Source organism: Ostrinia furnacalis, unplaced genomic scaffold (genome assembly GCF_004193835.3).
Source record: "Ostrinia furnacalis isolate ACB-3 unplaced genomic scaffold, ASM419383v2 OfSCF7604, whole genome shotgun sequence".
Taxonomy (NCBI): domain Eukaryota; kingdom Metazoa; phylum Arthropoda; class Insecta; order Lepidoptera; family Crambidae; genus Ostrinia; species Ostrinia furnacalis.
Window position 1 is genome coordinate 407,069 of NW_021137843.1, and position 24,365 is coordinate 431,433.

The 24,365-nt window shown below is 36.2% G+C and overlaps 1 protein-coding gene across 1 annotated transcript in view; it reads right to left on the reverse strand.

The window, feature by feature from the left end:
• The window catches only part of LOC114365559 (uncharacterized), a 36,075-nt gene extending 18,739 nt beyond the window's left edge, over nt 1-17,336 (reverse strand). The window contains exons 1-2 of the mRNA XM_028322163.1: nt 16,799-17,336; nt 15,720-15,914 (exon numbers count right to left, since the gene is read on the reverse strand). Of these exons, the coding sequence (XP_028177964.1) occupies nt 15,720-15,914; nt 16,799-17,336 (733 nt within the window). The remainder of the gene's footprint in view (nt 1-15,719; nt 15,915-16,798) is intronic.
• Between the last annotated feature and the right edge of the window lie 7,029 nt (nt 17,337-24,365).

Consider the following 24,365-nt stretch of genomic DNA (forward strand, 5'->3'; position numbering starts at 1 on the left):
CGCTGAAACTCCTGGGTAGCCAAGATCTACAGCTTGACCGCCGATAAAATCCCAAACAGTGAAGGTCAAGTATGTCCCCGGGGAAAGTAAACTGTCATTGGACCCGCAACGAAATTAATCAGAAGAACAAAGGAGTTCGAAGTTAAGGTTCGACTTCTCAAGGCCAAATATCGGTAAAATTAACAATTATCTAATAGGACTGATATTTAAAGACCTTTAAGAACAACGACTGCATGGCCACCATAGTGTCCTAATGCATAAAATACTAATTTCACAATTTAAACTATGATAACGATAAAAATTCCCAAAAGGTATATAACAATGTGAAAGTTCAAATGGTACTTAAATTAAAAGTAACTAGGTAGGTATTATAAATGAAAGTGAGTTAAGCAAGACTTTAAGAGCCATTTCACAAAAATATTCCGCGCGAATTTAGGTAAAAACTGTCAACGCAACGTCAAAAGAGTAAAAAGAACGCCGAAATGGACAAAAAAATCTTGAGCCGTGACCGTATTAAGACTTGATATAAGTTATTAATTTTAAGGTAGAATACGGTATTAAAACTTGATAAATAATTTAAAATTTTAATAGAGTTTATTTAGTCTTTTAAAGATTTTTATACTTATTTCGATTAATAATGAAACACGAATAGGTATAATATGTAAAATATATTATATTAAGTACAAAATAAAGACAGTCACATAGTGAAAAAAAATCTGCCCCTTACAACTCCATCATCGGACCCTGGATATCATTTACCTAGACGAAGTATTCGTCAAGGCGAATTACACAAGCCCAAACTCCATAGGGTTCTATTGTTTTGTTATGGAGTTGCAATGGAGGTGGCCATTGCAACTCCTCCAGATCCATTATCAGACAGAGCTAAGAAATAAATAAATAAAAAAATATTATTATTGAGAAGTGGGCGTTAGTAGTCGCACCACAGTTCTCTGAAACTATTGCGGCTATTATCGTACACGCTTTTTCATGTACAAATTTACTTGTTTCCAATAAATAAATTTTGAATTTGAATTTGAATTTGAATATTATTTAACAAATAACTAAAATAATTCATCTTACTATCTTTCTTCTTACTAGTCTTACTAATATTATAAATACGAAAGTTTGTATGGATGTTTCGATGTTTGTTACTGTTTCACGCAAAAACTACTGAACAAATTTTGATGAAGCTTTACAGTACATTACAGCAGTATTAGACAGTCTGTGTTCAACTATCACTCGGGTCGGACGTTCCTATCGCAAGACCGTTGGTTCACTCAGTTCCGATACGACTCTAGTGCTGTGTGTAATTATTCTCGTGAATACACTAAGTTTATTAATTTCTATGAGTAGATTTCATTTTGCCTGAGATACGTCATGAACCCTTAACCAGAAGACCCTGTCGCCAGCGACAGCGACGCTCATCCATCCCTAGCGTCGACCAGAATAACAATATATTTATGACGATCTGTAGCAAACTAAATTTCACGCGGGTAAAGCCGCGGGCAATAATACATATTTCATACTAGCTTTTTGCCCGCGACTTTTTCCGCGAAGAAGTGGAAAATGGTTCTAATAAAATTAAATTATTCTAAGAAATTATTAATTTTGTTATATGATTATATTTTTTAATATAAAACCTACAAATTATTAGGTATGTTTAAATATCTGAATACTTACAAAATTATGATATCTTTCTACAACAAAATTGAAACATTTCCTTCGGGTGCTAAAATCACCAGGCTATTGTGTGCACATACTCTGGAGCATGCCGCTTACAACTGGCCGTCGGAGAAGCATAGATTTCCCTTAAGTCTACTCCCGCTACCACATGGAACTCCACTAAAACTCGTGAGGCGCCAACACTTGTTTTTGTATCGAAAATTAGTATGAGCAGCGTACGCGGTTGCCCGTTGCAGGATCTATGCAACCACGCTATTTTAAACCATGGCCCCTAAGCATGAGATAGGAAACTGCACTCTCTAGAATTCTCTTGAATTTGATGGTGTTAGGGGAATCCTAGGAATGAATACAGACTTTCCAATGGAATCTCCTCATCAATATTGAAACATTGCAACTTGCAATGCAATGTTTCGTTTTCATTTGTTATATTATTGACTATTACTATATTTTTCAAACACGTGTCAAAATAAAAAATAATTTAAATCAAAAGCACTAAGGAATATTTCATTGATATCAACTTCGAAGCAAGCACAGATCACAGAAACTAAAGGGAGATGTGATAAGGGGGCGGAGCCGGTGTCGCAACAATATGCCCAAAAACAGAACATATTGCTTGTGAAAGCAATGATGACAGCAGCGACGTTATAATGTAAACATTTTACATTGCTTGCATACTACTAAAGATTATTCGAACGTTGAATACTGATACCGCAGTGGATAATGAGCACATATTTTGATTTCTTTGACACTGAGTTTCGAACTCAGCGCATTACTTAGCATCTTTCTATATCTCTATGGAAGCAAGTTATCTTCAAAATAACATTCTACACCTTTTTAACCAAATACGAAGCACGTCATCTATCAATAGGGAATATATTTTAGAAGTTAATAAATTATGCATAAAATAACACTTTAGTTAAATTATAGAATTTCTAAAAACTAGTACTGAAATCAACAAAAAAAAATTAATATGTTATCTAATTTATTTATTAAACGACCAATTATCGAAGATTTCGGAGTAAAGTTTTTGAAAATATTTTATAGCCAACATAGGAAACATTTAGTGAAAGAATTTCTTTTCGGAGCCTATTGCCTTCAAACAAACAAATAATCAAATCTTTCCTCTTTTATTACTATAGATTTAACAACAAAACTCCCCTCTCGAAATTCTTCACGAAACAATAAATAAACAAATCTTTGGACAATTTCACAATGTCATCTAGTCCCAAAATAAGCAACTAATAATAATATGCTTGTGTTAAGGGTGCTAGCTTAATGGATATACTATGTACTTACAACCTTTTTTATAATTTATTTATTAATTTAAATTCATACATAATATACATAGTTACTCCCAGTCCCGTCAAAGAAATTAAATTTCATCATTTCAATTTCTGCTCAGCCGGGAATCGAACCCGGGACCTCTCGGCATATTAGTCCGTTTCGAACCACCAAACGGCCGACTCAAAACGGACCTCCCGGCATAGTATCAAAAGTATTTGGTCGCCGTATAAATCTCCGCTTCATGACACGAACACACGTAAACGTCATGGCGGGAAAAATGACACAGGTCCTGCCTTGACGGGCGCTCGCGCCGTACTAATCGATGTCGGCTTCCGTATTGTAATTTATACTGATGTTCACATCAATATTTTGACAAAGTAGTTACTAATATTTAAACAATAACTGTAGAAATCAATTCTCCAATGAATATTCTTAATTTTGGGATACTTTTATTGCTGTTATTGCTGTGTATTAAAACCAAAAATCACGATCAAAATGTGACGTAAATCTTAAAAAATTGCCAAATTATTTTTAGATTTTACTCAATAATAGTAATGAAATTCAAGAATCCGTTTGATTATTGGACTACAAGAATATATGTCCGATGATTTCGATATATTTTTAAGCTTATTATACGAGCATAAATAATAGATACAGGACTTTGAAATTGAGTCTGCGGCAATTTTTCCGTAAAATGGTTGTGGGAGATGGGGCACTGAGAATTAATCAAAAGTGTTTTAGTAAATCCGTTACATTAATGGTCAACAACAAGGATTGACCTATCTTTCGCAGTAATTAAATAATCTCTGGGTGTTGCTTAAGATAGTAATTCATGCTTCCAAAATCTTAGAAATTCGCACGAAAATGTAAAATGGCTCTTAAAATTAATTTGATAGATTTATTGATAGAAACCTATCAGAAGTTATATCGGTGTTTACTATTATGGAACACGCAAACTTGTGAAATTATGCAAAAAAATATGCAAAAACAGAGTTTTTACGAACAAGAAAGTTAGGCCTAGACAGCAAAGTTGAGCAATCATTTCAAAACTTTATTTTTATTGCATGTGATTTTTACTAAAGGACAAACAGGTGATCTAGTAACCTCACCCTGTCCTCACGTTCTGTGGTACTGTCCTTTGTATGAAGACCTGCGGTGGAAGCTGCTGAGCGGGATAGCACTTTCAAATCAAATCAAATCAAATCAAATATATTTATTTTGCGAACATGGGTAAACGTAGGTATTACAAGTATTTTAGTATCTCCATCTTCCACCTTTTGGCATGCAAAATTATAAATCAAACTTATCAAATTTCATTTACTTAAAAAAGAATTTTCACTTAAATAATGTCAGATCAATCGCAGTCATATTATAATTGAATAAACATTCTACATTACATTTAAACATAATAAATTAGTAAAAAAAAATATAAAATAAAATAATAATAATAATTAAACAATGTCATAAACACAATAAAAGTAAAAAAATTACATATTATACTATCACATTTATATTAATGGTTACAATTCTTTATCATTAAAATATTCATTCATATTATAATAATATTTATCTATTAACATTTTTGATAAAATAATTTTAAATTTATTTCGGAGGGTTACGGTCCTGCATGGTACCCGGATCTGGTTGGCTCGGAGGCGAACTTCGCGCGGCTGCGAGAGTTCGCGCACGCGTGGCACAGGAGGAGAAATAGTTTGACGCCTAGCTGCCAGGCACCGGAGTGCCAACGTATGAGTAGAGTCCATGCCCCAAAAGGGGGAGAGTGGCAAAGAGGGACAAATGGACGAAGAATAAAGAACGTAGAGAGTGGAGTGCGCGGTGGAGTGCAATCTGCCCTAGGTAGCCGTAATTCCGCGTGCATCTTTCAAGATTCGGCCACAATAACCGCGGGGTTGTTATGGCCATGGGTGGTGGTGGGATTTGTCCTATTCTTCTATATTTGAGTCAGAACCCTGGTGCCAACGTCTATGTACAGTTAGTGCCTTACATCCTGTGATGCAGATTTTGAAAATGTGACATGGCCGTGTCATTATCGTTATATTGACGGAGGTAAGGTAAAAATTTATCATAGTTCATTTTTTTTTTTGTTATTTCAGTTCTTGTAGTAATAAAACGCCCAAACCACATTTTTGACTAAGGTATGGAGTTAGAAACTTGACGACACTATCACAACCTATTAAATAATTTACAATATGAATTTGGCTCTTCGTGTTGTAAAATCACGTTTATGTTGACTCAAGCTTATCTACTCTATTAAATTTAATTCCTATATAGACTCAAGCATATTCATTCACACTATTAAATTGTCAACTGATCGAGCACATTTCATACCCGATAACCATGGCTAAATCGATCCATAATAACGATAAACGTTGCCCATAGAGAAGTTAACGAGGCTAAGAATTGGTCGGAGCTTAATTTCACGGCTTGTAGGCGAACCGTTCGATTATTTGATGTTTATGCCGACGGTACAAGACGGTCAACAAATTAAGGATAAGGGACACGTATTACGGAATTAATGTGGACATTCCCATTGTGTTGGTCTTCATGACTTCCTAATAGGTTTTAGACGTAGCAACTACTAAAATCGTATACTTTGACATTTTTTTCCTAAAATAGGAAAGCTATGCGTATACGTCACGGTCAAAGTGATAAATGTGAAAATTATGAATAATCGCCGGTTATTATGAAAAATTACCGCATGATTTGGTAAATGTGATTAATATGAGGTCATTTATGTGTGTATAAAAAACTAAATAGGCGGCTTGGGGGGTGGCCCAAGGGCCCCCCCCCGCCGCACCTTAACCTATTTTTCACTTTAAATCAAAAAATTATGTTATAGGCATCATGGAAAAGTAATATTATGCAAGAAACATTCCAAACTCATTATGCCAAATTATATTAATATATGATATCAAAACGTTCAAAAGTTTGGCTGTACACGAGCACGTACACAAGATGTTGTTCTCTTTTATGAAATTTGTTGGTACTAAGGTTGAAATATATGCAAACGGATATTGAATTCTGAAAGTAGCTCTGTGTATCTACTGTTTCGGTTACCTATCAAGATTAAACCACTAAAACAAATTAGATGAAAATGTTGTATGGAGATAGAGTTGGAGACACTGGGAACAATAGGACATAATATCCGAAAAATCACTCTTATTGGGGTAATAGAGGGATAGGAGAAGTATTAGGTGTGTAAATAAATAGTTTATCATTCCATGTCGAAATCATTAATGCTATAGATCGTGCCATCCACGAAAACGGCCTCCACCAATTTTTGGCCGAAGGAAGCGCGGGGTGCGGGGAGTTTGATCCGAGCAATCCGAGCGTCATTATTGTAGTGTGCGTGTGCACTCATGGATAATTTAGCGTGTAACACTCAAACATTAGCGAAAGAATGGTGGAGCGCGTCTTCGGGAATGGCACCTAATAAAATATTTTTGAAAAGAGGAGACCGAAAAAGGAGGCGAAGCCGCTTGTAAAATTTAGTTCCAAATTGAACTAAGACATGTCCACTCTATTCCACCGCCTCTCTCCTGTAGACTTTAGCGCTCTATCCCGTAATTATCTGACGCTTAGATTAATTTATAAGGACACCGGGATAATATTAATACCGGGCCCATTCTCTATTTCTCGAGCTAATAGAGATAGCTGTTGAACGAAATTGTTTCTTATATTGCTTATTAAGCTAGGTGAGAACTTAGTTAAGGGCAAAGTGGGTACCGGGTCGCCTTTAGGCTTTAATGACATAGTTAAAAGTTGAAAGTCTAAATTAATAGTACCTAACAGTTGTATTATAAATGATTATTTTATTTGAGCAATATTTTAGTATCTCATTGTCATAATAATATTATAATTACTTCCAGTTAGTTTAAAGACCTTTATTTACGCAATATGTAGGTACGAGTAACATTACACCGAAAAATTACATTATACACAAAAAGTTAACAAAGATAATTAAGTTAGCGTATTGCGCTCGAACAAAACAACAATAACAAAACTGCAATTTTTCGTAGCAAACTTTCATCCTTTTGATAAGGTAAAAGCGGATAAGTAAGTACTTTTTTATCCATAACGAGGAAGCTCTTGGCCTGCATCAGGTACCTAATGATGGAAAGTGACTTTCAGGAAGCGAAGCGATCTTCGATTTTTTTTGTCCAGAACGAGGAAGCTCTTGGCCTGTATCTTACCTGATGGTAAGTGATGATCAGGCCGAAGGTGGAAGCGAATTAGAGAGCACTTATCCAACTAAATTAAATTTCAGAAGTCAAAAACACATAATAATAAATATGCCAAGTTGTTGAACGCAATCCACATTCTGTAATTATCTGGAACCTACCTACCTACTTATCAGATAGGCTCAATTATAATGAAATTTTTCAATCGTCAATTGAGATGAGGCGCCGCTTGATGTTTATTGGGAACTACATAATATACGCGAACAATAATACGGCCGTCAGAGTTAGGTTCAGCAGAGGATACGCAGGGGCTATGAAAATGGCGTTTGAAAACTGAAAAATTGTATTGGCCGAAAAATAATACCGATAAAACAGCTAACACGAGCTGTGGTCAATTTAAAACAGCAACACATCGCTATTCGCCAGCCAGCAACATTGTCCTATGGCCCTTTTAAAACGCATTTTAACACTATTTAACTTTTTTTTGTGAACGCTGAAACTTGTTAGCAGGGTTACCAAAGGGAAGGTTTTCCGTCCCTTTTAATTCTACACCGTACTAAAAAGTATCAGACATTGATTGCAATTTTTTCTGTTTAGCCCGAACTCTACTAACAAAAGAGCCTTACGGCATTACTTACACTGTGACATGCAATATAGTATTGATTATTGAGTATTAAATTCGCCTTTTATACCAATTTATACGGAATTAAAGAATAAATAATTAAAAAGTCGTAAGCTCATTAATCAAAATTGTGTCTGTATTAATAATTGCAAAATGCACTTCTCGTGGCCATACCATAACAGATGACCGGGTAACGGAAGCCTTTTTGAAAACAAATCCATTTGCTAAAAACCCGGTCCATTACCATGATTTATTCAATTATTCAATAACAAATGTATTATTTGTGCTTTTTCTTTTCGGAAACATAGAAAAGAGCTTTTTCGTTGTCAACGCCGTCAAAGCTCTCACGATAAGGGATTTTGTCAGTCGACAAATGAACCGAGCTTATTTCAGATTTGATATTTCTAATCTAAATTTAATTTGACCTTCGCAAAGGAGTTACTTAATTATTTCTGGGGGAGTATTATGTAATAACGTTAGGGTTTCTAAGTATATTTATCTTATCTTGAGAAATTTCGTATTGTAATTTTAAGGACAAGGCTACACTATGTTTTCTGTGACGTCATCTCTATTTGGGAACCCGTTTACTCTATCTTTTGTTTTGCGACTGATAATATGAACTTACGAGAAGATGACCAAAAGCTGTAACTAGATGAAAAAAATCGAGATAGGTCGTGTTTTAGACAGAGAGAGAAATAGAAACGATTCTTAATGAATGAAATAATTCGGAGATTAATTAAATTTAATGCTGTGTTGTTTGTGAATATTGATGGGGACCAGTGATTTCGAGATTATCCGGTTGGTAGCAGCCTGCATCCAGCACCTTCCTGCAATATGTATGAGATCATCTGTCCACCTTGTGGGTGTAAAAACAACATTATTCTTAGTAAATATATTTAATTATCTTCTCCCTTGTTTATTCACAGAAGATATTATATTTATGCCCAAAATTACCCGTTACAGAGTCAATTTCAAGGCGCCCTATAGATTGCTGCGCTTGGCAACCAAATTAACACCCTATCCCGTCGTTATTTGGCCCATTTTCCCTCGGCTTACCATTAATTTTCACTTTATAAGACTGTAATGGTATAATAACTCATATTTAGTAAGGTAACTTGGAATTAAAGCTGTTTAATACGAAGATATTTTATTAAGTCTAGTAATTAATGTCTTGTCCTCATTTACTTTACATCTTTATGCAAGTTTACTGCTGTAATTAAGCTCAAATTTAATATTGATGGTTTTAACTTAATAATAACCTTAGTTTAGAGACTTGGACCACGATTAGAAATCCTATATACTCTTATTTCTCAACTCCCGCTATTTTGAAAGAAGAAAGAAAGAAAAATTTTTTATTTGGCACCAAATTACATGCACTAAATGTGTAAAATTTTTCAATTTTAACCATTCGTAATCCGTGATTCAAATTATTTACATCATTTTACCGAAGTCAGCCCTATAGCTTCGGCGCAGTGCCGATCACTGACGTTTGTCAACAAAATGGTGCTTGCCTCTTGAGACAGGCTAAATTACACCATATTGTTAATGACATTGAGCATACATTTTTTTAAATACCTTCGCGAAGTAAAACTTCTGTACGTAGTACTTATTATTATTCTGAGGTAGCACTCATCAAATCCTCCTGAGTGCAGTTGCTTGGGCTGATATTGATACTGACATAATCAATTTATGACGTGACATACCTACCTCAGGCACTGACTGAATTTAACGCCAGACCTAAGTTACACATAGCTAACACCCGAATCATTTACCTACCAGCTAAATATACAACTTGGCTGTTTGTTTTTTGGCTGAAAAAGTATTGTGACAAAAATAAACTTCCCAACAAAGAGTTTCGCACTCACTCCGACAGCGGCCACACCAAATCCATGTTCACGTCGAAAACAATACGTGGAGTTGTCTGTACATTCAAATTAATTAATCTCACTTTTGTTCACCGGTATAAGGTTGGAATTGCCTTACTCCTAACTATTTTAGAACGATTAAAATTCTTGGTATTTGGTGGTTTGAAAAGATCTGTTTTAAATAGTAAACAAAAGTTCGATGAAGAGCATGTGACTTTCATCTTCTAAATGCATAGAGTCTTACGCCAGTATTCACAAACATTACTATGAGGTCTCACAGTGCGCGTGGACGCACAGGGTGACACGAACCAATCACAGAGCTCTATTCAACGCTGTGCGTTCGATTTGCTGCTTCACTTAAGCAATCATCGTTTGTAAATACGGGCGTTAACCCTTTACTAATAAAAAATATACGCTCATTGAACAATGTTTTAAAGTGACTTTCACTATGAAATTATAATTTTAAAACAGTGTTCAACTGTTTATTAGTATGGGGGTAGAAGTATAGAGTTTAAACCATTTTTCCGTACCTATATTAACTGTTTTTCCATTGCTCATATTACATTTTCATCTATGATTGTCTACGATTGACAACGACTATAACCCTTAAATTAATTTGTATAACCATTTGGTATTTTTTATTCATAAATACAATCTATTTAACATAAATTAATTTAATAAAAATGTTCTTAGAAAAGGTATAGCTATTTCGTATTTCTATAGCAACTTCAGATTAGCCATTGCTTTTCAAAATCCGCTATACAAATCTCTAGGATTATTTTCTACGCATTTAAATAAACATTGAATAGAGTACGCAGTAATTGAAATGAATATAGAGGTCAGAAAAACCGAGTCTCGAAAATCATTATCAATCTATAATTTGAAAGCTAAATGTATTAGGTTACTTTCTGAAGTAGGTAGGTACCATTAATTACTGCGAGTTAAGTTTAAAAATAAACAAAATAATAAATGAATCTTGTTTTATTTGTAAGTCTAATGCAAAACTGTCACCGACCCGCCGGGTTGAATCGTCGACTTTTGACATTATCAAAAGTTCAAAATAAAGCTGCCGACACTAAGCCACTGGGCTGTCGGCGGGCTTAATAAACTGTCTTTTTTTTATCCACAACGAGGAAGCTCTTGGCCTGTATCTCACCTGATGGTAAGTGAAGATCAGGTCGAAGGTGGAAGCGAGCTTCACCCGGAATCCTTAACCACGGAGGAACTGTCTATCTTACCTCTAACTGTCGGAACATAATAATGCTGTTAACATTGTTGTTATGGCGACAGACTTAAGTAAGATGGTGGTAGCTAGCCAGGCGGACTTAGAACCTACCACCAACCAAACCGAACAGAAAAATCTGCCCCCACTGGGAATCGAACCCGGGACCTCTGCGTCTGAAGCAGGTGGTCTTACCACTAGACCACAGAGGCGGTTAAATTAAATCTACTACCTACTTTAAAACTGTCACTACTAAGTTTGTTTCTACTACACGTGGCGATAAAATACACTATCTCTTTTACTCTCTCTCTCTCTCTATTCCTCAATCATTTATAAATCTTTTAATCTGTCCTGATAGTGGTAGCAGGAAGGCGCTTGATGCAGGCCGCCACCTACCGCCCATTGTGGAAGTCATTTGGGGAGGCCTATGTTTAGCAGTGGACGTTCTATGGCTGAAATGATGTTGATTATGATGATGAATCTATCCTGAAGCTATTCAAATCAAAACCCTTTTAGTTTAATCGGATACATACCTAAATTCACTTTTTTAGTTTTTTACCCTGTTAGACCAAAATAGTCTTGCAATATTATCACATTTATGTAAAACCAACAAAACACTAATGACAGCATGGCTAGTCATTAAAACACAACCATTATAGTTGTCGGCATGCGTTTTGACACGTGACAGTGTGAAACCGCCCTATATTTTCTTTTGCCCTTAAACTTTTGACAGGTAATTACTGGCTTGAACCCGAGTCTTAAACCCTACCGAAATTTACCACAGCTCTCTTCAAACGATATGCAACCTTACCTTTTTGCGTTAAGGTTCAGTTTTGCACAGTTATGAAAGCCTCCAAAATTGTACGGTGTAGGGGTATGCACGGTATAATCGCGTGACTGTGGTTTATTATGTTATTTATTAGGCTTTAATACGTTTTCAATGAGAAAATATTTTCTGAGGGTCTCACTCCAGCCAGGTCAAATTATGAAAGGAAATTCAGCATTCTAAGAGTGTTTAAGGCATTTATTCACAAACTAGCTTTCCGCCCGCGGCTTCGCCCGCGTAGAATTTTGTCTGTCACAGAAAAACTTTATCGCGCGCGTCCCTGTTTCAAAAACCGGGATAAAAACTATCCTATGTTCTTTCCCGGGACTCAAACTATCTCTATGCCAAATTTCATCAAAATCGGTTGCGAGGTTTAAGCGGGAAAGCGTAACAGACAGACAGACAGACAGACAGACAGACAGACAGACAGACAGACAGACAGACAGACAGACTTACTTTCGCATTTATAATATTAGTTGGGATAAATTATTTAGGCAAAAATTCTCAACCGTATGTTCGTTCATTTCAGCCAAATGACGTCTACTGTTGCACAAAGGCTTCCCCCAAGGACTTCCACAGCGACCGGTTCTGTGCTCTCCGCATCCAGTAAAGGTTCACTCGTATGTATTTAATTTAAATACGAACTATGAACTTGTAGCATTGATGTGATGAGAGTAAAACTATGTTTTGTTGCAAGTGGAGCAATTGCGGTCTCAAAATGTAAACCTTATAATTATTCTTTCCCTGATATGACAGATGTAATAACATGCAATTTAAAGTTCTTTTTAGGGTTTGTTTTGTAACAAAATAGCACATAAATTACTAAATAAGATTTGGGTTTACATTGATAAGCTGTCGTCTGTATAAAAGTTTATTTTCTAACACAAACGTCCATTAAAAGTATTTTGTGAAACTCTTTGCAGGAAAGGTCAAAGTTTGTATGAAAACCTGTGAAAACTCGTTGTTCTAAAGTTGAGGCACTTTGGCATTTCGACTTATAAATAGAAACAAAGATTCAACACATTTTTGGAAATACCGAGCAAGGAAAAGTTTAAAAACTAACGCCCGTATTTTCAAACGATGCTTGCTTAATTGAAGCAGCAAATCGAACGCACAGAGTTGAATAGAGCTCTGTGATTAGTTCGTATGTGACCCTGTGCGTCCACCCGCACTGTGAGACCTCATAGTAATGTTTGTGAATACGGGCGTTAGTTTATTTGTATACCTATGCTTACAGAAATAAAAAAAAATTAGGCTTAAGAGTCGCATCTAAAAAAAAATCGAAAAGAAAATCTATATTTGTTTGTGTTTGCTAATTGTTGTCCGAAAATAAAGATATTTTGAGGAAGTTATGGGTGAGTTTTCTGATTATAGTGGTTTTTTAGGGTTCCGTACCTCAAAAGGAAAAAACGGAACCCTTATAGGATCACTTTGTTGTCCGTCCGTCCGTCTGTCAAGACCCTTTTTCTCAGGAACGCGTGGAGGTATGAAGCTGAAATTTATATCAATTACTCAGGTCTACTGTCTCTTGAAGCTGTGAAAAAATCAAACTTCTAAGCCAACGCAATCAAAAGATACAGCCGTTTATGCCGCAAATTTTCGACACTTGCAAGGGAGTAAAAAAAAAGGGAGTTTTTTTAAATAATTTTAAACTTACCACCCATTTCCTCATAAACGCGTAGAGGTATTCAATTGAAATTCATACCAAATACTCAGGTCTATAATACCTTTAAGTTGTAACAAAATCAAACTTATATGTCAACGCAATCAAAAGAAACAGCAATTTAAGCTGCATATTTTGAAACTCGCAAGTACTCGCAAGGGAATCAAAACCTAAAGGGTACTTCCATTTCAATGCTGTGATTATATTTTTCATAAAGCGGGTTCCAGATAGATACTCCGTACTCTAATTGAGGCCTGACAAGGGATTTGAAGAGATAAATAAGTGTATTAGAGTTTTTAAATTCACGACTAGAACGCATGACAAGACCATACATTTTAAATGCTTTACTGATTATGTTTTGTATATGAATGTCAAGGTGTAATTTACTATCAAGAGTAATTCCCAGATCTCTAATAAAACTAACCCTTGCAAGATCCTTGCCGCCTAGAGAATAGTTAAACTTACTAATTTTCTTTTTTTTAGTAAAAGTAATTATTTTACATTTGTTAAGGCTTAGCTGTAGGTGATTTAGGGAGCAGTAGTGGTTAAATCTAGTCAGGTCATCTTGAAGCAATAGGTGATCCTCTGGACTATTGATACTTCTATAAATTTTGAGGTCATCGGCATATAATAGAATTCGGCTGTGTTTAAAGCAATGTTTAACGTCATTTATGAAGATCACGAACAGAAGAGGGCCTAGGATGGATCCTTGTGGGACACCAGAGGTAACGTAGGCAACCTCGGATTCCGAACCTTTGATCACGACTCTTTGTGTTCTGTGAGACACATATGACTTAAACCACCGCCATAGGTTACCGTGTATACCATTAAATGCAATTTTTTGGAGTAGTATTTTATGGTCAACTGAATCGAATGCTTTCCTGAAATCAGTATAAATACTGTCAGTTTGAGTATTAGCGTCAAGTGCTTGAAATAGGTCCGATGTGTAAATTAGTAGGTTAGTGATTGTAGAACGCTGCTTTACGAAACCATGTTGTTCTTCTAAGATGATATTGTGCAAGTGTGGATAAATGGCGTCGTGAACCAGGCGTTCAAATACCTTGGAAAGAATGGGCAGGATGGATATTGGCCGATAATTTGTAACATCAGACTTGGAACTATCTTTGTGAACTGGGACTATTCTTGCACTCTTCCAGATGTCAGGAAAAACCCCCTCAGATAAGCATTTATTATAGATATAAGAAAGAGGAAGATCAATCACAGACGCTGTTACCTTAAAGAAAATTCCTGGCAAGTTATCAGTGCCGGCGCCCTTAGAAGTATCAAGCATTTGTAGGACTTTTTCCACTTGCAACCTAGATACTTTAATGTCGTGAATCATAAGATCAGGAGTATTTTCATATGCTAAATTATAATCGTCAATACAAAGATCATCAGGTACAGAAGATGGCTGAAATACCGACTGAAAAAACCTACTAAATAATTCACAGCATTCTTCAGGACTACGTGAGATAGAACCTTGGTATTGTACACTACACGGTATTTCAGACAAATTACGGCGTTGCGACATGTACTTCCAGAAGTATTTAATATTAATTTTTATGCTGCTTTCTACTTTTGCCATGTATGTTTTGTAACATTTTTCTGACAAGGTTTTGAATTGTTTCCTTAATATAGAGAATATGTTATAATTAGATGGATTATTATATTTTTTCATATTAATCCAGGCACGGTTTTTTTTATTAAAAAGATTAATTAATGTAGGAGTAAACCAGGCAGGGTATACGGACGTCTTATTATGGTATTTAGTTTTAGGTACATAACGCTCAATAATATTATAAATTATTTCATAAAATACTGATACTGCAGCAATAGCATTTTTATTAAAAAAGATTTCATCCCAGTTAGTATCTGCAATTTCCTGTTTAATTTTATCATAGTCTGCATTTCTAAAGCAGTACCTCAAGTATGGTTTAGGCCGCATGTAATCCTGCTTCACCTCACATATAACTGAAACGCAGAATGGTGGATGATGGCAATCGATAGGAAGCAATGTGCTTTCCGCAGATGATAACGTACAATCAGTTTTGTTGGTAAAAAACAAGTCCAGAATACGGTTATTATTATTTCTTAATGTATTCAATTGAAAACAGTTTAGTTCCGCCATAAAGTTATTTATATTTATATGGGTTTGGTTGAGATCTTCAATACTAGGGTATTGTTTATAGGATTCATTGTTTATCCAAACAAGCTCGGGCAAATTGAAGTCTCCGGCTATGAAAAAGTCTGTAATACCACTATTACTGCCAAGCAACCGATTTTCTAACATGTCTAAGTAACTAATATATACCTCATGATTTTGCCTTGGCGGAATGTAAACTGCACCTATACATATGTATCGCTTAGCCAGTTTGAATTCTATAAAAACATGATCAATCACTGGCGGGAGTGGGGAGTACGCAGCGGCGGCGGGCGCGCAGCCGGCCGGGCACAGTGCGCGCGAGACCGCGATCAGAGCGCCCCCGCCGTCACTGCGGCCGCTGCCCACCCGATCACGATCCGCGCGGAATACCCAATACCTGTTATCTATAAATTCAGTATCATTTATATCAGCATGCAGCCAAGTCTCCGTTAGTATTATGATATCGTATGATTGTGTAAGTATATTTGTAAAAAGTGTGTCGAGTTTGGTTCTAAGGCCTCGGCAGTTCTGGTAATAAATAGTTATATTGTTAGCCATTTTTAGTGATGCTACAAAAATGTGTTGTAGTTAATTGGTTTAAATAAATAGTGGGTATTATATGTAGTGTTACGAGTAGTGATATTTTATAGGTTAATGAGTACCAGAACCGCTTATCAGTGGATAAAATATTTATTGAGTGTGACCAGACATAATTACAATATAGGAGTATGTTTTTTAGTTGTATAATTTGACACACATTCCAGAATAAAAAGGAGATACATTTCATTTGACACACACAGATAATGCATTCATTTGAGAGGTTTAGTTTTAGACATGTAATATTATTTTTAAAGTATAAAAAACTGAAGTAACATAATAATACTTGTATAAGAAAACAGTTAAGCTTTGATTTTTTTAAGATCTTGTTCGCATCGTATAGCAAATATAGGAGATGACTCAGATTGACGTACCAATACAGTTCCTCGACTAACCCAAACAAACTTAAAGCTACACTTTTTGGCTTCTTCTCGGCATAAACGAAACAACTGCTTGTTTTTGGCTGTAAGGTGTTCGTTAACATACACTGAACATACAGTGCCAGGCATACATAGTTGGTCCGATTTCAGCCCTCTGTTCGCTCGCGATGCTGCCATGAAGTTATCACGTAGTATTTTTGTAGAAAACTTAACTATTATATTTTTTGGTCGGGTGCACTTCTTATCAAAGTGGGGCACTCTATGAGCGGAAACAATGTCACTTTTGTTGATGGGGTGTTTAATGACAGCACCTATCTTCTCAACGATAGCTAATAAATTTTCGTCACGTCGCTCAGGCAAGTTAGCTATTTCAATGTTGTACAGTCGCGCCTGCTGCTCCATTGAATCGATTTTGTCTTGTAATTGAGTTACTTGACTGCTAATATCATCACTCGAGCTCAATCTGCTTTCTACCTGCTTTAAACGCGAATCAATGCTGTCCTGCCTCTCCATCGCGTATGATAATGATTTTTCGATGTTATCTAATTTGTCTCCAAATGTCTTGAGGGAATTGTTTATGGTCGAGGTAATGTTTTTGATCTCTTTGTCTAAAATAGAATCAATAGAATTTTTGATACTGTCGGCGATGACGACGTCTAACTGCGACTTCCATGAATCAAGCTCAGCACTCAGTTTTTTCTCAACATAATCCATCATTCGTTTGGTGTTATCATCCTCGGGCAGCCTGCGCCTACGGAAGCTAACAAAGTCGTCGTCTCCTTCACCTGATTCGGGTAGGTCAGGATTTGATGAGTATTTTTGTATTTTTGCTGGCGGTGATCGCTGCATCGTGATAAGTTTCGCGACGAAATCAGCCGAACGAGTCACCGAAGCGACGTAAGAGTGAGACAGAGTTATCGGTCCGAGCAGGTAAGCAATAATGTCACAGGTACGTCACTGTAACTGTGGCACACACAATTTTCGAAGTTAAGGTATGGAGATAAAGTACNAAAAGTATAAATAATAAAAAAATATATGTTATGTTTGTTGTTTTATTTAATGTCAAACATGCATATTCATTGCAAGTTTGTTAAGGCAAACTTACATATTATTTATAGAAGCAGACATAATGCAAGTTTGTTAAGGCAAACTTACATATAATTTATAGAAGCAGACATAATGCAAGTTTGTTAAGGCAAACTTGCATATACTTTATAGAAACACATTAATGCAAGTTTGTCGCTCGGAAACTAGAAAGTTTGATTTAAACTTGCCTCAAGTTTATATACTTGCCATGGCAAATTTGAAACAAAGCTTCATTTTTGATACATCAAACTTACTGCAAGTCAGATTCAAGTTTAAATTGTTATCTGGGCGAGGAGCTTTCTTGGCGCATGTTATAAAATTCCTTTATGTCTTTAGTAGATAAGTAAGTAATCTAAAATATTCTGAACAGAGTGAAACTAGGAGTAATTTATTGATAAAGGTGTTTCTTATCTTTTGTAAATGTAAATGCAAGAGTTACCTATGATGCTCTATTTTTTTAATAAATAAAATGGTCAATTATTTTAGCCTATAATTACGTAATAAATGGTAATGGTAGCCTTTCGAGAACCTACAACAACAAGTACCTACAACTTTATTGTCCCGAAAACAAAAGTACAAAATCAAATTAATATAATTACCACCAATTCGGCCGTTTGGTGTACGGCGCGTACCTACTTACCTAGTGGTTTGTATAACGCACTTCTATGCCGAGAGCTCTCGGGTTAGATTCTCGCACAGTACAAACATTTGTATGGATGAACACATTTGTACAAGCTTTGCTTAGTTTGGGACTAGAGGCGCAGTGTCCAAGGATGTTTTAAGTATTTATTTATTTAATATCATCAGCCCACGTCATTAAAGAAGGCCGTATTGCAAGGTGTCTCTACACTTAGTTAAGTAATATGGGTAACTCAACCAAACTATTAGGTTCCTCGATTACTGAATGTCACATTTCGTTTATCGATAGAATCATCTTCAATCACATCCCTAGCAAAGACTATACCCACCTGAGAACATTGGAATACTCTTTGTTGGTGAAAGCAGGAAGCGATTATGCAAGCGGCGCCGGCGCAATTACGCGGTACGAGTACGTTCGGCGTTTGTTTGCGATTGTCTTTTGTCAAAGTGCCGTGTATGTCAGATAGCTACGAGTATGACCATCTTTGTAGGTATCAGGCCCCCGAAACAAAATGCACTTTTTGATCAAATAGAAAATCTCTTTCGAGTGGTTTGTGATTAAAATGTGCACTTTGTCTAGACCTGCAGGACCTAACGTATCATGAGTTGAATGGGGCAGCTTGACTTGACTTAACGTCCTATGTCCCCTAGATGGGGCAGCTTCAATCTTGGTAATTAATATGTTTATTAAAATGTTCCAGGTCTTATTTATGATGATTAAAAAAACTGCTCTCGCTGTAGCTCTGCTAAAAACGTTTTCTCACATGATTTTTTATCCCTTTACACATCAATGTGAACCGATAAAACAGTAATAAACAAACCAATAAAAATAAATTAGCTCCACTCAACAACAGAGCTTTAATTTTGTAATCTTAATTAAAGGTGCAAGTCAAGACAGCAGTAAAAGAAAAAGCAATTAGTATTGACTGCTATGGGATTTGTGAAGGCATAAACTCGCGCGCACAATGGCGGAGCCGGGGAAGTCGACATAGTAGAGCTGTGCTTTGCTATGTTTGTGTTAGGTCTATTTTATCGATAAAACCCAAATAACGATGTTTTATTTTTGGCAATAATACAATTGAATAACATAATTTATTGTTCGACCAATAACTTGAATCTTTTTTATGACTTTATGGTTGGTACCTACCTACTTTATGTCCATAATAAATAATTATGATTGTTATAAACAAAAATTGAAGTAATCAGCTTCCTATTAATAAATCCTAAATTCTGCAACATCTTGGTATCGCAATCGCAAATAGGTACGCACTTTATACCTACTATATCAAAACCACCACGTATTTTTGTTTTGCTTAACCATTTAATACCTATAGGAAGCTATGGCTATGGCCGTGTAATGTAAAAATGGAATTATTTTTGAGGGTAAGCAAATAAAAGAATCGATATTTATTTATTTATTTATTTATTTATTACGGTATACCAACAACATTACATACAAAGTAATCGATGTATTTAAATGTATTCAAAAAAGAATGTTTCACTCCTCTAACTTAAAATCATCCGTGAAGGCTGCGTCAGTTTCCAAAGATTTCAAAACAATGCAACGTCTATGTGTAAATTAGTGACTCTCCATAGTCCACACAACTCTATTGGTTCAATCCGCCTGTGAAACTAATTATGGCAGAAAAACAAATGTTAATATACCTAATATTATTTTAAGTTTATTGTGTCCTGTCTTCTCTAAAATGGGGCCAAGTAGGTATCCTAAGCAAAAAGGAAATGCAGGATCGTATTGGATCCTATTTTCGTATGCGTCACCTGAAAATTGTATGGGTAGGCTAATTAGGTCGGCCTAACTATATGAACTATGTGAAATTACATTAAGATGCCAGGCCTTTGTACAGTATCCATAACAAATTAATATAATTGGACTCCAAGTTCTCAAAGAAGAACCCTCAAAATGAACCCTGCAAAAAGTAACATTGTCAGTTGCAAGGCCCAAGAACTATGCAGATCTCCAGACTGCAATGCATGCTCTCCAATACGAACGTTCTGATACACGCATCTTTTTTACTATTTTGTTTTATCAATGCTTTATCGGATTAATACAATAGTGGGCCAGCGAGAGCAGAAAAAATACTTTTTGCGTACCTTCCAGCCTCTTGAAAAGCAAAAAAAACTTTGAGATAGTCATAGCGGCACCTTTGAAAGAGTTGAATTTATTTCTTTAAGTTATTCCAGATCAAATTAAGTGGAAACGGGTGTTTACTGTTTTGTTTTGAATCAGGCGGACGTAAAAAATATAATTGAGTGTAATTACTTAAAATAAGTTCTTGAACATGGAATTGTAGAGCTAGGATCTACAGTCTACATGCAAGATCTCGTTCGTAACCATAAAAATCAAATTCGTCTTTGTAATTTCGTCACTCAATGCAAGAAGTCTAAGAATTAGAATCCCATCCCAACTAATATTATAAATGCGAAAGTAACTCTGTCTGTCTGTCTGTCTGTCTGTCTGTCTGTTACGCTTTCCCGCTTAAACCTCGCAACCGATTTTGATGAAATTTGGCATAGAGATAGTTTGAGTCCCGGGAAAGAACATAGGATAGTTTTTATCCCGGTTTTTGAAACAGGGACGCGCGCGATAAAGTTTTTCTGTGACAGACAAAATTCCACGCGGGCGAAGCCGCGGGCGGAAAGCTAGTAGAGATATAACTTAAATTTTAAAATAACAAAACTGTGTTGTTATAACGAAGCAGCAGATCGATTAGCATATTTCCATTGCCATTTGTAGCTTTATTCTTTGAAAATCTTAACAAACATTCTATTACTGTTTAAGCATTTAATTAGTAAGGTAGGTACAATAAATATAACAAGTCAAGCAAGGCCAAGCCACCGGCTGTCGTTGCGTTGGCATTCTAGGCTCGCGCTACCAAACATATTATCTCTACATCAGACAGCAGTAACCGCACAGTCATCCGCGCTATTGAACAATCTATTATCAGATGCTGGCAGTAATTAAAAACTGATTTCAGATAGAAGGGCGAACATTGACGTTGACGTTCTTTTGTTATGTAGGACAAACTCGCCGAGTTCTTGGTACGGTGATCTTAATCTTTAAGGATTTGCCACACTGTGGATACGGAATGCGGTTTGTGGTCAGGTCAAAGTGAACGCAGCCCGCATCATGCATGAACAACATTTTCAGTCTCTTTAAGTACATTTTGTATTGATGCGATTTGATCGTGCGACGAGTAAAGAACGCAAACCGTACCGCTAACATTGTCTTGCCATTGACCGTTGCCCTAACCACCCTTACCGAAAAAATGTTGTTCATACATAATGCCGGCTGCGTTCACAGACCGCAGAACGTATCTAGTGTGGCAAACCCCTTAATCTTAAGTCAATGGTCCAGAAAACTGGTTCCCCAGTATTTATAGTCAACTAATTGCTCCACATCTGTTAAGAGCTCGTAATACCTATAAATTGACTTAGTAATTGTTTATATTTACCGCCTAGTGGCTATTAAAGTGTTCGCGTCAAAAATAAGTTCTTAAAAGCACAATTTTCTCGCTTAAAAGCTTTCGCGATCATCAACGTAAGTAAACGCTTGAATCGTTTAAATTTACTAGTGTGTAAAACGCTGCCAGAATTAAAATGCTAAAATTCACGAAATCTTTATTAATGTAAAGTGTATTAATAAGATTTATAAATAAGTGAGAGTATTTATATCATTAATTTTCAATGATAGATTAATAAATTGCTCTGCATTATGCGGTACAACTTTTTCAACATTAGTATTACTGATTGATCAAGTACAGGTATGATGCGTATGCGCAAGCAATCGGAAAAATATCTGCAGTATTCCACACATCGATGACTCGCACTGTTTATAAAGACATTTGCTATTGTTAAACAAGTTATTCTATTAGAAAATTCTCGTTGTATTGCAGGAATCACAAAGTTACAAACGTTCGAATAAAATATACGACTAAATTGTTAGCAAGAGGTGCTTGCAGAATAAAACGAATGCACAGTTGTCGAAGGACATTAAAATACTTTGTAGGCAACGGGCCAAAACATTCTTAAGTCACCAGGTGCATGACGTCATGGTTGCAAATGCCAACCGGCTAGGCGAGGCCGTGCGACAACTTGACTTGCTATACCATGGGACAACAGACAGGTCAGTGAATTGATTAAACTATTATTATGATCTTAGATTACATTATCATTAATAAGATCTTAGATAAAATGTTATAACAGGGTTAGTTAACTGGTATTGATAAGGTAGCATACCTAGAGACCAGCATAAAGCCTGTGGCGTCAACACATTGCGTCGCATTTCGCCACAAGCCCATTATCATGGGGAAAATGTAAACATTTTTTTAAAATATCTGTAGGGAACGACCATAATCCACTCCTGTCCGTCTGCATTGTTCTTTGTCGTGTAGGTACGTACAGTCACAATATGTAGGTACAGGGTAGAGTCCAGTGAATCATTTGCCCTCAATGGTTATGGTCCATCATCATCAAGAACATTTCAGCTGCAGGACGCGCCACTGCTAAACGCCTCCTCCAATGATTTCCACATCGCCCGGTGGTAGCGGCCAGCATCCAGCGCCTTCCTGCCTTTATGAGGTCGTCGGTCCACTTGTGAGAGGACGTCACATAATGGGTTATGGTTAGATAAGCATAAATAAATAAAAGTTTACACGTGGTGTAGGTAAGGATCTCAGGGTAAAGGTCCTTCGATACAATTGAACTGCTTGTTCTGCCCAGGCTGTGACTTATTATTCCTCCACACGATTAATAGCAAATCTATGTGATTGTCGACCCGAACACACAATCATCTCGCGTGTGACTACATCGTGGATCTGTCATTATTACTTAATAGTTGTTGATTCAAGGCTTCCGCGATGTATAAAGCCGGTATGAAAATTACTACTTTTTCAGGGAAAAATATTTTTAGAGTTGCAACATTATTTTCCTGTAGGTAGATATTAAAAATACCTTTAAAATATCATCTGTAGTCAGCGTTGGAACAAAATAAAATGCCAAAGAAAAAACTATTTCAAAAACACATTCAGCGCTTTCGCATCCCATTCGCAATATTACACGAAGATGATACCTTTATGTTCGCATCAAAATAAACAATAAAGGCGTATAAACATTTGTGTTTTATTTTCAAAATACAAAATTACGATTACGAGCGCTCGCGTTTTATGATCATGGACATCTCCATTTCGCGGCACCTTACAATAAGGTGCGAGTTTGAAAACTGGCGGTAACCGCACACAGATCGCAAGCAATTCAAGTCCGAATGCCGACGTTATACAGTTCACATTTCTATGAGCCGTATTGCCATCGTTTTCCGACTCAAACCTTAACTTTAAACCTTAGAGCCCGCGCCGACCGTAAAACGGAACGTGCCAATATTTCCCGCCAAGGAATAATATTATCAATCCTGCCAATATTATGTAAATTAAACGGCGGAGGTTGGCGTTATTGAGTGGGTGCGCAGCGTGTGCTAAAACATGGAATAGAAGTACCCGTACTTACACACATGCCAACTACCCTACGTTCAACTAGTTTTATACGAGTACTGCCTATACACCAAGAGATGATACAATTCTACCTACCTACTTGTACTTTAGTAAATGTAAGTAGTTTTACCTATAATGCAATTTCTTGACTCAGTCTTGAGTCTCTACCATAACACTCCTCCATAGTTTTATTTTCCTAGTCAACTATAAGTTTATTTTTATAGTTATTTAGGTAAGACTAGATCGTTACTTTAAGATTAGTATAGTTACTTATTTGAAAATTTTACTGGCGCGTACCTAATCAGTTTAATTAAATTCGACACAAAACATGCAAGTAACGATTAACTACGAGTGCTTCTTCAAAAACACCGAAGTTGATTACACTTCTTCATAGAGTATTTAATACAAAAGAGCTCATTAATTTTTTTGTCCCTCGAGTATATTAAATCAAATCGCGAAGGAGCTCTACCTAATAAATAAGTCACGTACCAACATCCTGCATGTTGCGTCGCCATAAAAAAAACCTCGGCTAATCGTCGGTCATCGCTCTCTAGTGCTTTCGTAAATATATTTTATTTTAATACAGACACAACGGTTACGGGAAAGACAAGTTCCAACCGCCATATTTGTTTGCACAAGTGTGGCAAAG